The 23,826-nt window shown below is 44.2% G+C and overlaps 1 protein-coding gene across 4 annotated transcripts in view; it reads left to right on the forward strand.

The window, feature by feature from the left end:
* LOC124045986 (mucin-5AC-like) overlaps positions 1–23,826 on the forward strand; it is a 35,354-nt gene that overhangs the window by 6,778 nt on the left and 4,750 nt on the right. The window contains exons 2-7 of one of the 4 annotated variants that reach the window (XM_046365869.1): positions 17,866–18,144; positions 18,499–18,528; positions 19,010–19,269; positions 19,826–19,906; positions 22,793–22,901; positions 23,061–23,113. In XM_046365869.1, the coding sequence (XP_046221825.1) occupies positions 17,866–18,144; positions 18,499–18,528; positions 19,010–19,269; positions 19,826–19,906; positions 22,793–22,901; positions 23,061–23,113 (812 nt within the window). Of the gene's footprint in view, positions 1–17,865; positions 18,145–18,498; positions 18,529–18,982; positions 19,270–19,825; positions 19,907–22,792; positions 22,902–23,060; positions 23,114–23,826 lie in introns of all 4 variants that reach the window. The other 3 variants (XM_046365871.1, XM_046365867.1, XM_046365870.1) reach the window with 3 other exon arrangements.

The raw sequence follows: 23,826 nt of genomic DNA on the forward strand, positions 1-23,826 counted from the left end.
GAGGAGCGTTGAGGAGGCAGAATCAGGAGATAGGTTGGAGAAGGTTTGAGCAGAGGGAAGAGATGATAGGATGGAAGAGGAGAGAGTAGCGGGGAGAGAGAGCGAAGGTTGGGACGGCGCGATACCATCCGAGTAGGGGCAGTGTGGGAAGTGTTGGATGAGAGCGAGAGGGAAAAGGATACAAGGTAGTGGTCGGAGACTTGGAGGGGAGTTGCAATGAGGTTAGTGGAAGAACAGCATCTAGTAAAGATGAGGTCGAGCGTATTGCCTGCCTGGTGAGTAGGGGGGGAAGGTGAGAGGGTGAGGTCAAAAGAGGAGAGGAGTGGAAAGAAGGAGGCAGAGAGGAATGAGTCAAAGGTAGACGTGGGGAGGTTAAAGTCGCCCAGAACTGTGAGAGGTGAGCCGTCCTCAGGAAAGGAGCTTATCAATGCATCAAGCTCATTGATGAACTCTCCGAGGGGACCTGGAGGGCGATAATATATAATATATAATATATGATATATACATCATTGAGTTAATAAAGCCGCATACAAACATGGTCTCTTTTGTTTTCTGGAGTAAGGCAGCTCCAAAATGCAGGGTTTTCAGCCGAGCTCAGGGCTTTCTGTGGTGGTGGGGCAAGCCAGCAGAAAATAGGAGCGATTGGCTTAATGTTCTGTCACTCATGGGGACACTATGTCACCACCAAGTGTAAGTCCTTGGTAAGGGTAGACATTGAAAGTTCAAGCCCTCTGGGTCAGGCATAGTTACATTAGTAGTGCCCTTCCAAGAAGGCTCAAGGTCATCGGCCACAGATAAAATTACATCAAATCACGTTATATGTACAGTAGCTTTGATTGGACTGATGTCAACATCTTGGCTAGCAGTCATCATGAATCAAGTCGACAATCTACTGTCAAATCCTTTTAAAATTATAGATAAAATATATTGGTGCTCATCGGCCATTGGACATAAACATTACACAACAAGTCACGAACTCAACAATGAGTGGTTTGAAAGGAATCGGTGACAGTGGCTAACGAGCTCCGACTGGGAAAATCAGTGATGAACAGTCATCCAACTCGGAATTGTAAATCCGGCCTCTTTCTCTTTCGTTGATGAAATGAAGGACCGACGCACATTTCCATTTAAAAAAAAATGTAACCTTTATTTAACTAGGCAAGTCAGTTAGGAACAAATTGTTATTTACAATGACAGCCTACCCCGGCCAAACCCTCCCCTACCCCGGCCAAAGCCAGACGACTGTGCACCGCTCTATAAGACTCCCAATCACGGCCGGATGTGAGCCAGCCTGGATTCGAGCCAGAGACTGTAGTGAGGCCTCTTGCACTGAGATGCAGAGCCATAGACCACTGCGCCACTTGTCAAAAATGTCTTATATGCTGCTGCATAAATGATGTGATATGCCAGGGAGATATGTATACGGTAGCTAAGAAAGTAATACTAAGTGTATGTTGTGTAGTAAGCTGGGTTAGGCTTAGTTATTGACTACGTCCATCCTGGCTCGCTCATTAATGTCTTAATCGAAATTATGGATTGCCTCTTATCCGCTTGTCGTCCCCTTATACCATAGTTTGTACATCTCAATTGTCAGTAGAAACCATATTTTGTTTAAGCAAGTCAGCCATAGCAGCTATGGTTTTTTTAAAGGCCGTAAATGAGGCTGAATGAACTGTTTCGCTGCCAGACAAGGCTCTGCTGATAGCAGTGGTAAGATGTTGGGACTGCTGTTGGGACAGCTTTATATATTCCCTAACAGTTTATGGGCACCGTTTGTCTAGTGTTGTGGCTTTGCTGGCATGCATCACACGTTGTTTGTTTTTTGCCTCACCATGACATACATGCTCAAATCGCCACTGCATGTAACCGTACTCTGAATCAACTCAATGGTGTGTTTAATAAGCTAACCCGACGTTCTCTTCATATCCAAGCCTGCTGTTTAAACTACGCACTTTCCTCACAAACACTGAAATCGTTTCTTTCCGTTTCCCACTGCTTCGATTCAGCATCTAGACAGTGTCAAATATGCATCACCGAAACGGACTGGGTCATAAATGCTGCATGATGTCATATCAACGCCTCTTGGAATACATGAACGCGAGGAGCCGTGGCGTCTGTAGAGAGGGGGGAATCTAGCTCTTACCTTTACAGCTATATGGAGAAGAGAAAATTACACTTGAACGTGTTTTAATTTCACGGTTGGGTTGGTACTCCAGTAGCTGCTAAATGTGTCACTAACTCAGTGCTTGTGGCACAGTGGAGTGAGCCATTGCATTCCAAAGTATTTGCATCCATTCCGAACGGCTGAAGTGGGACAGACACAATGTGCATTCCTATCATTTGGGGGAATTCCAATCCTGTGCTCTCCTCACACCACCGTCCTTTTACACGTCTGACTATTTTGTCTCTATGACAACCGCTTGATTGATGTTTTGACAGCCCGGCTAGACATTCAGGGTGGCGTGAAGCATAAAGTCTGGACAGAAATATGGACACCCAAAGCAGTAGAGTGAAGACCAACACAAAGAGGAGTGATGGCTCTATGTTTGAGCCGGTTGGACGCCAGAGTACCCGTAGTTGGAGTGGGATCGGTTCTGAATCTCGTTTCTGTGATATAAACTAACGGACGAAATACAAAGTTCAGTTTAAGGAGAGGCATTCCATTACCAATGAGGAGATAAGATTGTGCCCTTCAAGTCTCCATGCTTTGACTCTGCAATGCTCTCAGACAACATCTCCAGCCAACATAAACAAGGGCAGAATATTGGCACATTTTCTCATGGCCCTCGGATATTGACTAGCATTCCATCAGTCCCAAGTCAGAATGGTTAACGTTGGACTCACGTCATCCAGAGTGGGGTGTGGGGCTTTTTTATGTAACCGGCTGGCAGATAACAGTCTTATGACCGAGTGAGAGCAGGGTGTTGGGTGTGTGTCCTCTTTGGACTAGAGCTGGATGACAGTTAACTGGCAGTTTCCTCAGTGGTTTTGTAAAGACAAATATGTACCAGTCAAAATGAAATTGAAATCATCTTGTTTGTCGGTGTCATTTCTGGCTCGAGGGCCCGACAGGAAATTTTCTCACAAACAAACACAAACGCTCCCCTTTGTCCAGTCGATCACCTCGAACTCTGGACTATATCAACACACGCGCGCCATATCAAAGACCTCCTCCAATAACAAAGAGCCGTTCTCTTCAACAGAAAATCTCCATTTGGCTTCTATCAAAACTTAAACGAAGGCAACAAACCCAAGGTTAAGCACAATCACTACTGCCGACAATTGCCTTTGTAGGGCAAGGGACTGGACAAAGACAAAAGACTGTAGACTCTAGCAACAATATTTACCCAGCTAAACAGTCTTAATGAATTAGAGACGGTGTGTTACCATTCAAATATTGCTCTCATCATTATGACTGTTTCTAGCAATCTTTTTTGTTCCTTATTCCCCTGGCACAGTTTTACAACTGTTGTGGCTTTAACAAAATCTGCATCCCAAATACCACCCTCTTCTCAACATGGTGCACAACTTTTTAACAGAGCCCTATGGACCCTGGTCAAAATGATTACACTCCACTAGGGAATTACGGTGCCATTTGGGATTATACCAAGGAGCAACAACATTCAACTCCTCTCCGCCACATTCTCTTTCATTTCAACTCACCACCGCAACCTGCCAGAGAGCAGAAACCTTTTGGGAGCTTCTAGACAACACTCCTCCAGACTAAAGTCAGTGAATCTAATGAACAACCATGAAATTAGGGGACATTTCAAAACACCGACATGGACTCACGCTGTGTCTGTGTGTCTTTCTCCAATGCTTACATGAGCTCAGCCTCTGTGTTGAAACCTTATCACAAATTTAACTCGTGGTCATTTGACGTCACAGATTGTACGAATAGAAAACCACCGTGGGTTTACAAGAACAGTAAGTGTATGGCAAGTGTACATCGAAGGCAAGACATGCTTGTCAATAGAAGGCAGAGTGAGGCACGGCTCTCACGGGTGTTTAGTTTAGCCTGGGGAACAAAGGATTTTTAATGAGGGTTGGCTGAGGCCCTTTCACTGCTAGAGTAATTGCTCCTGGTAATTAATGTTCAGCTAGAAACTCGTTGGGGCCCTTTATGCTGCTGGCTAATTTGAAAACATAAGATTACATCCTGTTCCTGCTTTTAATGGAACTTTCTCTCTCTGTGTGTGTGTGTGTTTCTGTGTCTGTGTCTGTGTCTGTGTCTGGGTCTGTGTGTGTGTAGGGGCCCTGGTGTCTGGGAAGGTCTCAATGTGCGGGGTAATCAGGGCGTTTAACCAGTCAGTCTTTTATTCTTCACTCCCTAAACCACTGCATAAAGCCATCCAGTGGAGGAGGACTATAAATGTAGATATCCTAAACACAGCCTCTCCCCATTCTCTTCCCACTCTGATGTCAAAAAGCTGTGGGAACTCATCCAGCAAAATCTGCACTCAGCAACAGTAACAGCCCAGGCAGCTTTGGTTCTGACAGTGGGAGCTGTGAGGCGAGGAACAGGCCTGTCAGAGCAGCTGGTATTTGGTCTGTATCCCAAATCGCTCCCTATTCCCTACATAATGCACTACTTTTGACTGGAGCTCTATGGGCCTTGGTAAAAAGTAGTACACTATGTAGGGAATAGGTTGCCACTTGGGATGCAACTTTGGTGTAGAGGAGCGAGGAGCCGGCCCAGTCCTATCCTTCAGTAATGAGATGAATGGACTATTTAGGAAACAGAGGCTTAAGTTACGGAGGGGCTGCCTGCCCAAACTATTTTGATGAGAGCGTTGTTAGTGCTGGAAAAATACCATGCCCATTTATTAAGCTTATAACAAAGCCTCATCCACATTCAGGCCTTTATGCCCTAGAATTGATTTCAAAAGCAGACTTATGGAAATCGATTCTTGGCATAGTCCACAACCTAGTTGTGACAGTCACAATATATAGAAATATGCCTGTAGCAGTATAGAACCTTACATGTAGCCTATGTGTGATGGCTCTCTGTCGTTATGAGGTAAATGGTGAACCTGCTGTGTGTGTTTCTATGGGAGGCCTGCTGGGTATTATCGATGGCCCCAGCATACTCACCTCTGAGGCTTAGTGAAGTCTCAGCATGCCGTGTGCCGTGAGAGCCATATCCTGTCCAAGGATGTGCATGGATCATAACATTCCACCGTCGGTCGCGAAAAACACTAAGATGTTGCCACAGTGGATAGCAGCCGTTTTACAGGCTGCTGACCAATTCTGCTATTGGTTTCTTTTGTTGCTGATTTTAACTTGTTCGAGACTATCCTATCAATGGGACGTGAACTGTAATGTTCTTTGTTTCAATGAGTTGTCCACACAGTGACCAGTACAGATGGACTTGGTTGACTTGCTGACTAGTAGGAATGGGATCCCTTTTCAGACTCTGTGGAAATCCACCCTGGCCTGGGTCTGAGGCGGGGGGGGGGGCTCTATTAGGAGAACACGAGACTTCAGTTTTATAGCGCAATTGAAATTGAAAGGGAATTACCAATTGAGCCGACATACAGCATCAGTCAAATGTTTGGATACACCTACTCATTCAAGGTGGACTATTTTCTACATTGTAGAATAATAGTGAAGACATCAACTATGAAATAACACTTATGGAATCTTGTTGTAACCAAATAAGTGTTAAAACAAATCAAAAATATATTTTATATTTGAGATTCTTCAAAGTTGCCAACCTTTGCCTTGACAGTTTTGCACAAAGAATATTCCAAAACATGCATTCTGTTTGCAACGAGGCACTAAAGTAATACTACAAAATTGAAAATAAATTCACTTTTTGTCCTGAATACAAAGTGTTATGTTTGGGGCAAATCCAACACAACATATTACTGAGTACCAATCTCCATATTTTCAAGCATAGTGGTAGCTGCATCATGTTATGGGTATGCTGGTAAATCATTAAGGACTGGAAAAATCTTCAGGATAAAAAAAGAAACAGAATGGAACACAGTCAAAATCCCAGATGAAAACCTGGTTGTCTGCTTTTCACCTTTCACCAGGACAATAACCTTAAACAGAAGGCCAAATCTACACTGGAGTTGCTTACCAAGAAGACAGTGAATGTTCCTGAATGGCCAAGTTATCATTTTAACATACATCTGTTTGTAAATCTATGGCAAGACCTAAAAATGGTTGTCTAGCAATGTTCATCAACCAACTTTGACAACTTGAAGAATTTTGAAAAGAAGTCTGGGCAAATGTTGATCTTAGACTCACTGAGAGACTCACGGCTGTAATCGCTGCCAAAGGTGATTCTAACATGTATTGACTCAGGGTTGAATACTTATCTAATCAATATACCATATATTAATGTGTATTTTTCTTCCCATGTTTTCTTCTCCTTTTGACATTACTATTTTGTGTAGATCATTGACAAAAAAAGTGACAATTAAATACATTTGAATCCCACTGTAACACAATAATGTGGGAAAAGTCAAGAGGTGTGAATACTTTGAAGGCACTGTATATGTACTTATTATCGCTAATAATGCTGTGTGCCTTTAAAAAAAATCTATAACTGTGGTTCCTGTTGTTGCAGGAACTGCCATCTATGTCAGTCTGCTTGTGGAAATGAGTTTGTGGTTAACAAAATGTACCTGTTAGCGTGCATTAAGGCACATCACCCGAGGGAGGGGGAAATTCCCGAGCCCAGAAAATAAATATTGGTTCATAAGCTTAGCCAAGTGTGCCTCCTTTGTGAGTGTCTCCAGAAGCTGACGATGCATTGACAAACGCATTCTGTCCAAGAAGTATTAGTGCACTGTATTGACGAAGTAACTGCTGTGTTAATGAAGTACTGCTAAATAGTCTTGCCGTCCTAAGGAAGTTCTGTTTGTGTATTATTTGAGTCCGCCTCCCCTTCAGTTTGGAGGTGAGCCCGAGGGTGTAGGCCGAGCCTGAGGCCTGTCTGTCTCTGAGTGGCTTCTGACGTCAAGGGGCTCCTGATCGTCTGCCTGAGACTAGGCAGGGCTAGGGAGAGAGACAGACAGGGATTCCCCAGGGAGACTGACATCTGCAGTGCTGAACCCCACCCTGTTGGAGGCCCCCAGGACCCTACCCTGCTACAGGCCAGGCCACATCCACAGCCCTCCCCAGGCCCTAATTACAGAGGGGTTAGAGAGGCCATGCTCTCTGCGTGACCCTTTAATTCAGTGTGGAGATGTTTGTTTTGGTTCAGTCTCTATTCTCCTTCCCCACCCTGCATCTCTTACACTAGGATAACAAAAAGGGTCAGAGATGGCTATCGCAATGGGAAAAGGTTTCGGAAGGAAGAGTAGAGGGAGCGAGGAAGAGACAGGGACATGTTAGAGTAAGTGCGAATAGCAGACATCTTCACAATAAATCATCAAAAACGCGTAATAATATTTACATGACATTTTAGTCATTTTCAGACGTTGTAATACCAAAAGCAAGCATCTACAAAAGAGCCCAGTAAATCATGGTTTAATGGTCTGTAATTGAGGCATTGTGTTGGGCGACGAAAGCAGACAGATACGTGGCATGGCCAGTGGTGCAGAGTAAACATGATGCCACACAGTTTGTTGATCTCTCCACACGACATTCCTCCTGGCTGGGCTGGGGAGTCGGCCGCGTTCAGCTAGATCGTTTACAGCAGCCAAATGGCAAAAGTCACTCAAACCTCAGTCGTGTGCTCCTTAGACCCTCCTGGGGATATGGGGGGGACACTGGGTCATTTTCTAGTGCAAGGTCACACACACGGATACCAAACGCACACATGAAGATTCACTGGGGCTTGAGGTGAGTGGACATGTTCCACTGTTCTCCATGACCTCTTCTATTAGGCGTGCTCATCAAGACGTCTCTCTGTTTCCGTTCAAATCAAATAAAAGTGTACTGGTGGCGTGCACAGTTTAGCTGATGTTATAGCGGGTGCAGAGAAGTGCTTGTTTTACTAGCCCCTAACAGTGCAGTAAAACAAGTACACAAATAATCAACAATAGAAATCAAGAGATGTCAATGAATCCAGTTAACAGCTCGAACACTATCAGTAATCCAAATGCAATCTATGCGTATATACACCAAAAATATATACTAAGATTGGTTCTTGGATGTACACAGAGAGCAACATTAATAATATGCATGTCAATCTCTCCTGGCTCAATGTGGAGGAGAGATTGACTTCATCACTGTATGTGTGAGAGGTATTGACATGTTGAATGCACCGAACTGTCTGTTTGAACTACTGGCACACAGCTCGGACATCCATGCATACCCCACAAGACCTGCCACCGGAGGTCTTTTCACAGTCCCCAAGTCCAGAACAGACGATGGGAGGCACAAAGTACTACATAGAGCCATGACTACATGGAACTCTATTCCACATCAAGTAACTCATGCAAGAAGTACAATTAGATTTAAAAACCAGATAAAAAAATACACCTTATGGAACAGCAGAGACTGTAAAGCAACAAACACAGACACATGCATACACACACATAGCATACACACTATACACACACACATGAACACATGGATTGTGTATGTGTGCCATTCAGCGGGTGAATGGGCAAGACAAAAGATTGAAGTGCCTTTGCACGGGGTATGGTAGTAGGTTGTTTCCTGTGTGTATCATGAATGGCCCAGCACTTGACACTGTGGCATTGGAGTCAACATGGGCCAGCCCCCCTTGTGGAATGCTTTCGGCACCTTGTCGTCCATACCTGACTGAATGGAGACTTTTCTGAGGACAAAAGGGGGTCCAACTCAATATTAGGAAGGTGTTCCTAATGTTTTATTCACTCAGTGTATGTACAGCAGTATATATTTCCGTGAGATATGTCAAGAATCCAGTAGATGAATAAACAGTGTGAAAACAGTATAAAATAAATGGTCCAGTGTTTTAATGTCTTTATATACTGTACACGGGACATCAGCGTACCGGCCTGGTAGACAGCTTGTGATTCCTGTTCAACAGTCTGATGGCCTATCGATAGAAGCTGTTTCAAAGCCTCTTGGTAACAGCTCTGATGCACTTGTACTGTCTGCTAGACTGTAGCAGAGTGAGCAGTCCGTGGCCCGGGTGCCTGAGGTCCTTCATGACTTTCTTGGCCTTCCTTCGACACTGAGTGCTGTAAATATCCTGGAGGGCAGGCAGTGTGCCCCGATAGCGTGCCGGGCTGACCGTACCACCCTCTGAAGAGCCTTGCAGTTCAGGACTGTGCAGTCGTCGTACCAGGTGTTGATGCAGCCAGCTCTCAACTGTGAATCTGTGGACATTTCACTTCTTCAGCCGCCTGAGGTTGAGGCACTGTTGTTCCTTCTTCACCACGGTGTCGATGTGACGGGACCATCGACCACCGTTGGTCCTGCTGTGATCAAACAGTTTTTACCCCGAGCTGTCATCATCTCACCTGGCATGGGTCCTGTCACACTCCCTGTGTGTGTGTTTTCCAAGTGGGTTAGGTATACTGGCTGCCCCGTTCCTGACCCACAGACTCACTACACTGCTCTGCCATGTGCACTAGCAGTGCGGAACAAACAAATTATCCTCTTGCAATCTTTCCCCTCTGCGCTCTTGCAAATCTGGCAACCAAATGTTATGCGTTTCGTTTTGGAGACCCGAGCTGCTCAGGAGCACAATCTGTTCCGCTGGTGCCACGATGACATCAGAGTGAGGAGACCGGAAACACTCTCCACAGAGCTGGATAGGGCCTGGACCCTGTCTGAGAGGAGCTGGCGACACATATACACACACACACACACACACACACTGGACTCCTTTCTGCACAAACACAGACACACCCACAGTCACATCTCAAATACTCACTGTAAGAGTCTGTCCTCAAATGCAACAACTATATCCGCTTGGATTGTCTGATCTTTTGGTTTCATTGTCTGTGTACCGCTGTGCATATGTGCAATGAATTGAACCGTAAAAACAGCAGCCATCAACTATTACGGGCGAATAGATTCATGTGTATAACTCTCTCTAGTCCCCTCGATATGCAACTTTTCAGGGAAGCCAGGAAGCAATACACACAGTCAGTTAGGAAAGCAAAGCTTTTTCAAACAGGAATTTACATCCTGCAGCAATAATTCCAAAACGTGTTGGGAAACTGTAAAGACTATGGAGAATAAGAGCACCTCCTCCCAGCTGCCCACTGCACTGAGAAGGAAACACTGTCACCACTGATAAATCCATGATAATCGAGAATTTCAATAAGCATTTCTCTACGGCTGGCCATGCTTTCCACCTGGCTACCCCAACCCCGGCCAACAGCTCTGCACACCCCGCAACAACTGGCCAAAGCCCCCCTGCTTCTCCTTCACCCAAATCCAGACAGCTGATGTTCTGAAAGAGAGGCAAAATCTGGATCCCTACAAATCAGTTGTGCTAGAAAATCTGGACCCTTTCTTCCTACAATTATCCACCGTCATTGTTGCAACCCCTATTAGTAGTCTGTTCAACCTCTCTTTCGTATCGTCTGAGATTCGTAAAGATTGGAAAGCTGCCACGGTCATCCCCTCTTCAAAGGGGGAGACACGCTTGACCCAGACTGTTACAGACCGATATCCATCCTGCACTGCCTTTCTAAAGTATTCGAAAGCCAAGTGATCAAAGGGATCTCTGACCATTTCTAATCCCACTGTACCTTCTCCACTATGCAATCTGGTTTCTGAGCTGATCTCGTATGCACCTCAGCCATGCTCAAGGTCCTAAACGTTATCATAACCGCCAATCGATAAAAGATAGTACTATGCAGCAGTCTTCATCGACCTGGCCAAGGCTTTCGACTCTGTTAATCACCGTATTCTTATCGCTAGACTCAACAGCCTTGGTTTCTCTAATGACTGCCTCGCCTGGTTCACCAACTACTTCTCAGATCGATTTGACACACTGAACTCTGAAGCCCTGTTGTCCGAACCTCTGGCATTCTCTATGGGGGTGCCACAGGGTTCAATTCTCAGGCCAACTCTTTTCTCTGTATATATCAATGATGTCGCTCTTGCTGAGGGTGATTCTTTGATCCACCTCTACGCAGACGACACCATTCTGTATACATCTGGTCCTTCTTTGGACACTGTGTAAACAAACCTCCAAACAAGCTTCAACGCCATACAACACTCCTTCTGTGGCCTCCAACTGCTCTTAAATGCTAGTAAAACAAATTGCATGCCCTTCAACCGATCACTGTCCACACCCGCCCACCCGAACGGGAAATCGCTACTCTGGACGGTTCTGACCTAGAATATGTGGTCAACTATAAATACCTAGGTGTCTGGTTAGACTGTAAACTCTCCTTCAAGACGCACATTAAGCATCTCCAATCCAAAGTTAAACCTAGTATCGGCTTCCTAGTTTGCAACAAAGCCTCCTTCACTCATGCTGCCAAGCATACCCTCGTAAATCTGACCATCCTACCGATCCTTGACTTCGACGATGTCATTTACAAAATAGCCTCCAACACTCTACTCATCAAATTGGATGCAGTCTATCACAGTGCCATCTGTTTTGTCACCAAAGCCCCATATACTACCCACCACTGCGACCTGTGTGCTCTCATTGGCTGGTCCTCGCTAAATATTCAACGGCAAACCCACTGGCTCCAGGTCATCTATAAGTCTTTGCTAGGTAAAGCTCCGCCTTATCTCTGCTCACTGGTCACCATAGCAACTCCCACCCGTAGCACCTCCTTTGGCCGCCTTTCCTTCCAGTTATCTGCTGCCAATGACTGGAACGAATTGCAAAAAATCACTGAAGTTGGAGACTTTTATCTCCCTCACTAACTTCAAGCGTCAGCTTGAAGAGCAGCTTACCAATCGCTGCAGCTGTACACAGCCCATCTGTGAATAGCCCATCCAACCAACTACCTACCTCATCCCCATATTTGTTTTTGTTATTCTGCACACCAGTATCTTTACTTGCACATCCTCATCTGCACATATATCACTCCAGTGTAAATTGCTCAATTGTAATTATTTCGGGACTATTTCACTATTGGCCAATTTATTGCCTACATTCTTACTTCATTTGCACACACTGTATGTTTGTTTATTCCATGTGTAACTCTGTGTTGTTTCTGTCGCACTGCTTTGCTTTATCTCGGGCAGGTCGAAGTTGTAAATGAGAACTTGTTCTCAACTGGCCAACCTGGTTAAATAAAATAAAATAGTCCAGACACAATCCCCCAAACTCAATCGCTCAGCATATGCGTGTCAGGATTAGTGTAAAGGGGAGGGCCCATATATCTCAGATTTAACTAGAAGGACCAAATGGAGGTTGCCTGGCTGGTTGGGAAGCAAAAACAACTGTGGGATCTGGCTTTCATACAGACATCAACACACATAAATTAATGATAAGAGACATCTTCCCTCCCGCTCATAATCCTCTCCCTCCACTCCTCCGTGGTTGATTTACCCAGAGCAGCAATGGGAGGACTTGGTCTCTCTCCAGGCCAGGAGCAGAGCCCATGGGGCTTCTAACATCTGCTATGGTAACCTTGTTTGCTATGGCAACAGGACCAATAAAGAGAACAACTCTCACTGTTTTTCAGTGAGTGTTGTATCAGCTCCAACAGGGGAGCTACATGGGAGAAGAACCTATTATGTGTTCGTGGGGCTTATGAATGTACCATAAGTTTTTAGGTCTGCACATTTGGGTGTGTGCGTTCATAGTGATAGTGGTGGTGGCTCATCGTTAAAATGACCTGCGATTTATAAATACAATTTATTTCTTGTGACCTCCCTTGAACTCTCAATATAAAAAAACAAACGATTGTGTACGGTCGTGAAATACACACTTTTGGGGATAGTACACACGTATTTATGGATATGTAGATACTATAGACAGTCACGTTGTACATATGTCAAGTATGTCAAGTCAGTGACCTCATCCAGTGACATACACCGCTCCCCTAAGACAATATAACCATGGAGTCAACCTCCTCATCAGCCCATCAGAAATATCTACAGACATGTCTCTGCAGTCTGTCAGGCAGACCCATGGCTGTCCTCTCCTCTTACTTGGCCATAGAACCTTACTACTAACTACTGTATCATGGGCTAACAGTGTAATTGCGGTTGATGGGTCAGGCCACAGCCACGCTGTAGAGGCAGACCACAGGGACCAGGCCCCTGTCACGGCCACACTGCAACCCATGATTTAGTGGCCTATGGCGGCCATGCCTCATCATCGCACTGTGATACATGCTAAAAACAGACAGGGTAGCATTGGCTGTGGATGGCTGAGTGTATTGAAGAGATTGTGGCCAACGCCTCACACTAGGTCAATGGTTTGACTTTCACTGGTGTTCAGGCTCAATGCTCCAAGACCTCCAAATCAAAACATACTCATACTGGAAAGAAGAAAATGTGTGTGTTTATGTGGAGTGTGATTTTTTTTAGCGCACTTGTGTGTGTGTGGGGGCTGAGAACAAGCTCTTGTGGTGGTCTGACACGGTAGTGGAGTGTGGGGCTAACGGAAGGGCTTGGCTGTGGGGTAGGTAAGATTTCTCAATCAGACCTCAGCTGTGCAGTGTCCACTGAAGCCTCGCTCCTAGACGTGCTTACACATTCCATGCTCGCTTCAAGGCAGACGATACTGAGCCATCCAGGAACGCTCCGGACGACCAGGTGTTTTCGCTCTCCGAGGCCGACTTGAGGAAAACTCTCAAAATAATAACTACTCACAAAGCCACCAGCCCAGATGGCCCCTTGCGTGTGCTCTGACCAGCTGATGGGCGTCTTCTCAGAAGGTTTCAACCTGCCCCAGGCTGCTGTCCCCACTTTTTTCAAGGAGACCACCATCGTCCCAGCGCCCAAGAAGACCAAGGTGACATGTCCAAGGTGACTAACCCCGGGAGATCCATTTCCATCGCTATTCACACGGCCCTAACACATCTGGGCAAGAAGAACACCTATGTGAGAATGCTGTTCATTGACTACAGTTAATTATTCCAAAATTCCATCCCACCAAAACAGGCTGAAATTTCAAGCAGTCTTTTCAAACAGCTCTTACACTAAAAGGGCATTGTCAATTTCACGGTATTATTCCAACCTCAGTGTGTAAATGTGTATATAAAACACAGGAAATTCACATTTTTGACTGCACTGAGCCTTTTTAAACATTGCGTTCATTCCCAGCTAAGCCAATTAAAATGTATAACCTGCTCTGCACAATGTCAAGATTGAATTGTAGCACATTTTACAGGGCTTAGTGTGCAGTTCTGTACACACGCTATCACTGTGGCTACTTGGCAACTATTAGCCAAGGAAAATATTGAGGTAATGCTTTAAACTTGTTGACAATGCTAGCTAACTAGAACTAGCTAACTTTCTAAACCTTTACAAAGAGGTTGGCTAACATCCTCATCTGTGGTTGGCAGTATGTTCAATTCTTAAATTCATCATCGCAATAGAAGAAAAAGGAAGTTATTAAGATAAATAACATGTTGTGGTGTGCTCATAAACTCTGATTATGCCGCAGCTTTGGGTAGATAACTGTTCCAGTTATAGATAGGGCTTTACAAACCACACTTGTTTCCACCCACATCAGGAAGTGTTTAAACTGTTAACTTGCAGTATAAAGTTAGTGCCGGTTAGCCATACACAGATGTTTTTATTTATTTGATTTTATGTGTGTTTTACAAAACAGTGTTTTGCTAACTTTTTAAAGGGTTGTGGCCAGAGAAATGTATGTGACATATGCTAAGTTTACCTCTTTGAGCCAGTGCCCAGAAAACAGTGGTTATCTTCATGTACTGTACCATATCTCAGTAAACCTGCTTTTAACAACTTGTACACACGGCGACAAGCACAAGGCCTCCGCTGTGTTAGGGTAGAAGAATACGTGTGCCTTTGTAAATGTAACTAGATATCCCAGCTGAGGGGTATTGACGGTTGTGGAGCACGGCCAGTCCTTTCAGATGGAGCGTTAGCCTGCATTCTGGAGCCTGGGTAACGATGAGTTTGTACTCTAGAATACCAGCTCACACACTAGCCTGTTTGTGATCCCTCCGTGCGCCAATCTCTTTAGCGGGGTCAATTTGACAACACCCAGTGAAACTGCAGAGTGCCAAATTCAAACTACAGAAATATCCACATTCATGATAACTGAAAATATAAGTGTAATAGATCAAAATAAAGCTTCATTTCTTGTTAATCCAGCCACAGTGTCAGATTTCAAAAAGGCTTTACGGCGAAAGCAGACCATGCAATTATCTGAGGACAATGCCCCGCACAAAAATACATGAAAATAATTTTCAACCAGGCAGGTGGTAACACAAAAGTCAGAAATAACGATATAATAAATGCCTTACCTTTGAAGATCTTCTTCTGTTGGCACTCCAAAATATCCCAAAAACATCACAAATGGCCCTTTTGTTTGATAATGTCCTTCTTTATGTCCCCAAAATGTCTATTTATTTGGCACATTTCATTCAGAAATACACCGGTTCCAACTCGCACAACATGACTACAAAGTATCTAATAAGTTACCTGTAAAATTGGTCCAAACATTTCAAACAACGTTCCTAATCCAACCTAACGTATCCTAAAATGTCAATAATCGATACAATTTAAGATGGGATATACTGTGTTCAATACCGGATAAAAATAACTTGAAGCGCGTTCCAGTTCACGCGCACCAAACAGAGTCACTTGGCTTGACACTCACAAAGAACAGCAGTACTTCTTCATTTCTCAAAAGACAAACATCAACCAATTTCTAAAGACTGGTGACATCTAGTGGAAGCCCTAGGAACTGCAACCCCCCCCCCCCCGGATGGTCTGCCCTCAGGGTTTCGCCTGCCAAATCAGTTCTGTTATACTCACAGACATTATGTTAGCAGTTTCAGAAACTTTAGAGTGTTTTCTATCCAAATCTACTTATTATATGCATATCCTAGCTTCTGGGCCTGAATAACAGGCGGTTTACTTTGGGAACGCTTTTCATCCGGACGTGAAAATACTGCCCCCTATCTCCAAGAAGCTAGCTCATCTGCCCATTGTAACAATGCTGAAATTGCTCAACATTTGGACAGATAAATAATATCAAATGATTTTCAAAATGTACTTGCTCGTTATGAATCAGCATTCTAGGGTAGGCTTAAAGCAACATTTGTCAGTTATCTTGTAAATGTCCACTCTGGCCCCAATAGCAAGTGTAGAACCAATAAGCCTATAGCAACCGTAGACTCCAACAATAACAAAACATGATGAAATAGGCCTAAATAAATTGACCTCATATAAACTCACATGGATAAAAAAATTATACAGTTTCACTTGACTTTACCAACATCCAGGCTTGCCTGCAACAGCTAACTAATCTTATTTTATAAATGTGATTTTTCCCTGATGATCGGTGTAGAGTCAGGGGTCCTGAGTTTAGAGGGTAGGGTTTGTTTGTGCAGTCTGTAGAGGCTAGTACCACACACTTTGACCATTAACTACCTAGGGTTACTGAGCAAACAGCCAAAATCAGTCCACTGTTGGGGCGGTCAGTGGGCTGAGGCGCAGGGTGGCAATCACAGGGGGCCAGGCTGGGTTAATCTGCCTTCCACCCCTGGACCACATTCACACAAACACACCACCCACGTGCTAAAAAAGTAAACTCACAAATTAGCCATCTGAATCTTGGTGTATATAGCTGTGTTAGCATTAAGTGGTGACACATAGACCTACACCTACAACTGGGCTACCACAGTAAGTAAGTTACCACAGACAATTTTTTTGAGAGTGCCGAGCTACTTTATGAAAGGAAAGTAACACTAAATAAAAAGTGTTTGAGCTCTCCCTTCTGTGAGGTATACAAAGGCCTTGGATCAAGGCTACATACACTATATACACACCAGTATGTGGATACCCTTTCAAATGAGTGGATTTGACTATTTCAGCCACATCCATTGCTGACAGATGTATAAAATCAAGCACACGTCCATGCAATCTCCATAGACAAACTTTGGCAGTATAATGGCCTTACTGAAGAGCTCTGTCACCTTCAACATGGCACTGTCATAGGATGCCACCTTTCCAACAAGTCAGTTCGTTCAATTTCTACCCTGCTAGAGCGGCCCCGGTAAACTGTAAGTGCTGCTATTGTGATGTGGAAACATCTAGGAGCAACAAAGGCTCAACCGAAAGGTGGTAGGCTACTCAAGCTCACAGAATGTCACCCCCGACTGCTGAAGCGCGTTGCGCGTAGAAATTGTCTGTCCTCTGGACTCTGGAGCAGTGGAAAAGCGTACTCTGGAGTGATGAATCACACTACCTGCTCCAATGCATAGTACCATCTTTAAAGTTTGGTGGAGGAGGGATAATGGCCTGGGGTTGTTATTCTAATGAAGGGAAACCTTAACGCTACAGCATACAATGACATTCTAGATGATCCTGTGCTTCTAACTTTGTGGCAACATTTTGGGAAATGCCCTTTCCTGTTTCAGCATGACAATGCCCCCAGGCACAAAGCGAGATCCATACAGAACTGGTTTGTCGAGATCGGTGTGGAAGAACTTAACTGGCCTGCACAGATCCCCGACCTCAACCCCATCAAACACCTGCGTTATTAATTGGAATGCTGACTGCGAGCCATGCCCAATTGCCCAACATCAGTGCCCGACCTCACTTATGCTCTTTTGGCTGAATGGAAGCAAGTCCCCACAGCAATGTTCCAACATCTAGTGGAAAGCCTTCCCAGAAGACTGGAGACTGTTGTAGCAGCAAAGAGAGGACCAGCTCCATATTAATGCCCTTAATATTGGAATGAGATGTTCAACAAGCAGGTGTCCACATACTTCTGGTCATATAGTTTATCTTAGCAATGGTATCAGGTCTGCATGTTGATTCATGTTGGTTTCTCTCACCCAGATGAAGTTCACTGTCAAGATTCCACTGATACACCTTATACATCCGATGCCAAAGATGCCCCGGGTGCTGCACCCACAGACGCCCCGGGTGCTGCACCCACAGACGCCCCAGGTGCTGCACCCACAGACGCCCCAGGTGCTGCACCCACAGACGCCCCAGGTGCTGCACCCACAGCCGCCCCAGGTGCTGCACCCACAGACACCCCGGGGGCTGCACCCACAGACGCCCTGGGTACTGCACCCACAGACGCCCTGGGTACTGCACCCACAGATGCAACAGGTAAGATCCCTGACCAAAGTCCACATCAATCCTTTGAAGTCAGTAGTTAGGCCTATAAGCTATGGAGGATCCAAGAAGATGACAAAGGATCATGATTTTAAGATGGGCTTTTACTGCGCATATTAAAATGATAGGAACATAATATTGATAGAAGTAGAGACTTTGTATAGCTCTGGATAATGACTATAGGGTAGAGAAATGAGTATAATACCTTTCCATTAACCAATGGTCAATCATCTATAAGTGAATTACATTCCACCCATTCGTAATGCATTTAATGACATTTATAACCTCAGCAGAGCTACTAGGCCTAGTGCTCAGAGTTCTAACGATCACACTGCTCTGCCGGTTTAGGAGTCGCAGCCCATGCAGACGACACTCAAGGTACTGATGTTTATTATTATTTTATCTGATAGTCCTCTTACTTTTTGTTCTTCATTTCCTTCTCTATTTAAAGAACATCGAACTAGATACGAATTGTGTTGACAAAGAAAGATGTCGCTAAAACCGAACACAACTCGTCCCCAATAACAGTCTTCCTCCCAAATGAACTTCAATCCACTTGACCATTCGTTTGGTCACCTCCCTTTCACAACTGTCGGTTTGTTATTATACGTTGTCCTGTCCACCTGTCCAGTAAGTTTGTCTCTACCAGTACCTGTTGCATGTTTGTTTGTTTACTTCTTCCCTTCCATCAGGTGACTGGGTTAGGATAGGTCAAAAACTAGGGTTGTGATGGGGCATGTGGGTGGGATTGTGAGGATTCCGGAGAGTGGTCAAGGGGACTGGGTATTCAGAACTGTATGTTTTCAATTTTAAAAAACGTTTAAAAAAACAGGTACTGATGCCACTATCGAACCCCAAGCCCCTGTAGACGACAAGGCCACAACTGTCGCTAACTCCACAGCTGACAACACTTCTGGGACCAGTACTCCAGTACCAGACCAGGACACTACCTTCACTCCAGTACCAGACCAGGACACTGCCTTCACCTCCATGGTGCCAGATCATGACCCCTTAGCCACCTCTGGCACCACAGCTGGACCTGGTGTCGACACACAGGGCACTGAAGCTACTGATGACCTGGGTGCACCTGTTGTGCATCAGGCCCCTGTTTTTGTTCTTGTGAGTAATACCCAACTACATCATGGTGGGGAATGCCTACAATGCATTTAGATGCTGTATCATATTAACGTGCTAAAAGAAGGCTCAAGACAGTACATTTCTTTCAAATTTCCTATATCATTATTCAATGTAAAGGGGCTGCTGCCAATATACATAGACTTGAAATCACTGGCCACTTTAATAAATGGAACACTAGTCTCTTTAATAATGTTTACGTATCTAGCATTGCTCATCTCATATGTACTGTATATACAGTATTCTATACTATTCTACTGTATCTTAGTCTATTGCTCAGATATACCATATATTTATATATTCTTAATTTCATTCCATTGTGTGTATTGGGTGAATGTTGTGAAATTGTTAGATATGACTGCACTGTCGCAGCTAGAAACACAAGCACTTCGCTACACCCAATAACGTCTGCTAAACACCTGTGACCAATCAAATTTGATTTGATTTGAGGGAATGTAGCAGATGATTAGTGAATGGAGAGATACGTTTACAAAACTGATGTCAATTACTGAGTTGAAAGCTGCCGTCTCTGTCTCTGCAGCCCACTGTTGAGTGTGTGGACAAGGAGGCAGTGAAGGACAAAGACACAGTCAAGGTGGAGCTTTCTTCAGAAACTAGCTGTGTGAGTATCGACATGTTTTACTGTTGTTATGAAATACATCCTATTAGCCTCTATGGTGTACCACATGACCAGGTCTCATCTGTTACAGTACAGTATAGTCTAAGCCATTAACAAGGGTATCTCTGGTACAGTTACCCTCCCCCGTCCTCTAACAGTGTATACTGTGCTGTACTCTTTTCCCAACCACAACACTAACAGAGATATCAACCTGTACCAACCAGCTACCTGTGAGACCGACATAGACAGAGATACAGACAGGAGGAAAAAGTTGTGGCCCCTTACCCCTCAATCCTGGTGCCACATTCCTTTATACCCTGGCCCTTATCTGGCTCCCAGCACCTTGGCCCGGGAGGAAGTCTCTGTTTCATTCCACTTAGCCACGGGAAGATTAATACGTCTCAAACTGCTCATTGGAAATATGGGGCCTGATAAAGGCAGATGTTTTCTCAGATATTCTTTAGGAGTTCTAAATCATCCGTCCATCTGTCGTCATAGGAGATAAATGAGGAGGGGGACTGGTGTCTCCTCCCTGGACGCCTCTGTGGGCTTTAGGGGTCTAAGGTCAGTGGAAGAATAGTAGGGGTGTAGCATGAGTCGCTGGCAACTGACTAGGTATTCCCCTTTCCCTTTCCATTAAACGAGATCCATTCCAAAGAAGAGGAAAATCTCTCAATGAGAAAAGTCATGTAATGTAATCTAAAAAAAATGTGCCCTGTACATTCCCATGAGAAGCAGTCCCTTTTTCTGAAGAATCAGTCAACACTCCCTATAAATAGCAGCACAGAATAATAACACAATTGTTATAAAGAACAGACACATTAGTCTCACTCAAATGTCAATAGAAAACAGCACTGGCAGACCTAGAAATAGAAATGCAGACATGGAGTCGTGGTTTAAGAGTGAGGTGCGACGGAGAAGGGTGACATCTTATGAGTTCCTACCCGACTTAGCTATTTAGTGACTTTTTTGTGTTTTATCTATACTTTTTTGTACAGAAAGTTCATACTATAATTACATATGTCAAAGCACTACTTCTAGACATCAGATTACCAACCTCGATTTCGACTTCAAATCCGACTTCAACTTCTACTAAGCTGTTCCCTTGTTCATGTATGGCCTTAGCCCAAATGACAGGTGATTGGCTAAAGAGTATGGATGACAGGAAATTAGTGGGTACAGTGTTGTTAGACGTTAGTGTTTCTTTCGATGTAATTGATCATGTGCTATTGACAGGTAAACTCAAGTGTTATGGATTCACATCCACTTCTCTATCCTGGATGGAAAGCTATCTATCCAGAAGAACACAGATTTCTATGAATAGAAGTTTCTCATACAGTATACACCTAAACTGTGGGATTCCGCAAGACAGCTGTCTAGGCCCCTTCTGCTACATTTTTACAAATGATTTACCATTTGTAATTTAAAAAGCAAGTGTGGTAATGTATGCTGATGACTACTATGTATAGACAAGAAAATGCATTTACTTTGTCAGGTGATTCAATCTTTGGTCCTGTCACACCTAGAGTAGTGTCCATTAATATGGTCATCTGCAGTAAATATATATCCAGTACCAGTCAAAAGTTTGGACACACCTACTCATTGGTTTTTTCTTTATTTTTTACTATTTTCTACATTGTAGAATAATAGTGAAGACAAACTATAAAATAACACATATGGAATCATATTTCAATACTATTATACATATTTATTACCCTGGTGTTACTATTTTTAGTATACATTTTTTTACTCTGCCTTGTTGGGAAGGGTTCGTAAGCAGGCATTTCACAGTAAAGTCTACACCCGTTGTATTCAGCGCATGTGACAAATAACATTTTATTTGAGAGGCCCACTGTGATGAACATAGAGATCCGGAACCCTGCTTTAAAAAGTCACTGGTGAATGAGTGAGTCTCCTCCATTACGCAAAGGCATATGGCGTGGTGAACGCACAGACATAACAGCCTACTGTAATGAACACGATGGAAGACAGAGAGCTAGTTTCAAGTGCAGGGCGCAGCAGGTGTTTATTGTAAAGGACCACAGGAGGAGGCAGGTAGCTGGACAGAAGGTCATATACAGGGGATCCAAAAAGACAACAGTACAGGCAGGGAAAAGGCTAGTAATGTCGTCCAGGAGATCAGGCAGGAGGTCAATAACAGGAAATACAGGCAAAAGGCATCGTTAGTGAGGCATCATACATGGGTGTAAATGACAGGAAACCCAGTGCTCCGAATAGAAGTGTGTCACAAAACAAACAATACCTCACAATGACGGGGTGCAAAGAACTGAACTAAATAGTGTGTGATAATGACATACAGGTGTGTGAACAGGTGATCAGAATTCAGGCGATTGGGATCTGGAGAGTCAGCTGCGTTCAGGGGATCTATGTGTTTGAGAGTGTGAGCTGTAAGGTGGGTTGGAAAGTGAGCTGCGATCAGGAGATCTACGTATTTGAGAGTGTGAGTTGGAAGCAGACGTTACACCTACAGTAACCTTTAACACGCTGCAAGTCTAATGTGAAGCACCTGAGAGGTATCAACACGACAGAGAGGGAGAGAATCCCGAGAGAGAGCATAGTGTACATTTGTGGGAAAGCAGCAGACGGCTGAAATACTGGCGTCATTGTGTGTTTGGTGTGGTGATGTTCAGATGAGGATTGACATGCCCTGCTTAGGACACCACCAACACAGTCTGAGCAGACAAGTTCCTTATACTCACTGTACAACAGGGCATGCCAAAAGACTGTAGGGAACCCCGCCTGTCTGTGAGAACAAACAGATTAGAAATCAGTGTTGGGGTTTTAACACATTATAAATAATTGTATGTTTTATAGTTCAAATAGTGAGCAAAACGATATGATCGTTAATCTGTAATGTTTTTCCCATAGTCAGTGACCAAGAGAATCATGGAGGATTCAGCCTGGTGCACAGGAGACTGCAACCTTAAACTGTTCCAGGAGGAGAACTCTAACACACTGGTTTTGACACGCTCTAATGGTAGATTTACCTGTATTGTCTGACGTACTATAATGTGTTCGATTCATTTTTTATTTTATTTTTTGGGGGGGCTTTGAATATTTGAATGATAAGACTATTTGATTATTGGAAATTGAAAGGTGCCTTTATCACAACTGCCATTTGTCTCTCCCCTAACAGGTGGAGTCAAAGATTTGTCAGAGAGGTTGAACAGCCAAGACATCAAGGGCCAGGTATGATCCCTGTTAGCACTGGAGATGGAGTATTCAATACTGTATTTATTCATGTTATACTATGTTTTCTACACGACTCTGAATGTACTGTGACACGAGTGCCATGACGGCTTTAGTTAGTTGTTTCATAGCAACCGCGATAGCAATTTGTTTATAGGAGAGACACAGCGAGTATAAAGAACCAAACGGGGAAGGGAAACACAAGGCCCGACTTACAAATCACTTGGATTTAATATAAAACCCGGGAGTGAACAGTCCCGTCACCAGGGTGAGGAATCTCCCCCAGCTTCCCAGAGTCCTTTTCACCCCAATGACGCCTCTACCAACTGACACAGCTCTGTGATCACAACGCTGGCGAGAGTCCCTCCTCCCCACCATCTCTCTGTGATGTTGTCTTGTCCTGAGTATCCCAGTCTAGGTTACAAACTCTACCTTGGTCCCCTCCTAGATACAGTTATTGAGCCCATTCACTTTAATCACTTGAACAGCCATATTGAAATGTGCCTGAACTAATCATGTCAACTTCTTGCCACTCATTGTCATGCCAATGAGTGAGGCTAAGGTTAAGACGGTTGGTGCTATCATTATTGTCATGCCAATGAGTGAGGCTAAGGTTAAGACGGTTGGTGCTATCATTATTGTCATGCCATGTTTCCAATTGGCTCATTCATCCCCCCTTCTCTCCCCTGTAACTATTTCCCAGGTCGTTGCTG

Source organism: Oncorhynchus gorbuscha, linkage group LG10, assembly GCF_021184085.1.
Source record: "Oncorhynchus gorbuscha isolate QuinsamMale2020 ecotype Even-year linkage group LG10, OgorEven_v1.0, whole genome shotgun sequence".
Classification (NCBI taxonomy): Eukaryota; Metazoa; Chordata; class Actinopteri; order Salmoniformes; family Salmonidae; genus Oncorhynchus; species Oncorhynchus gorbuscha.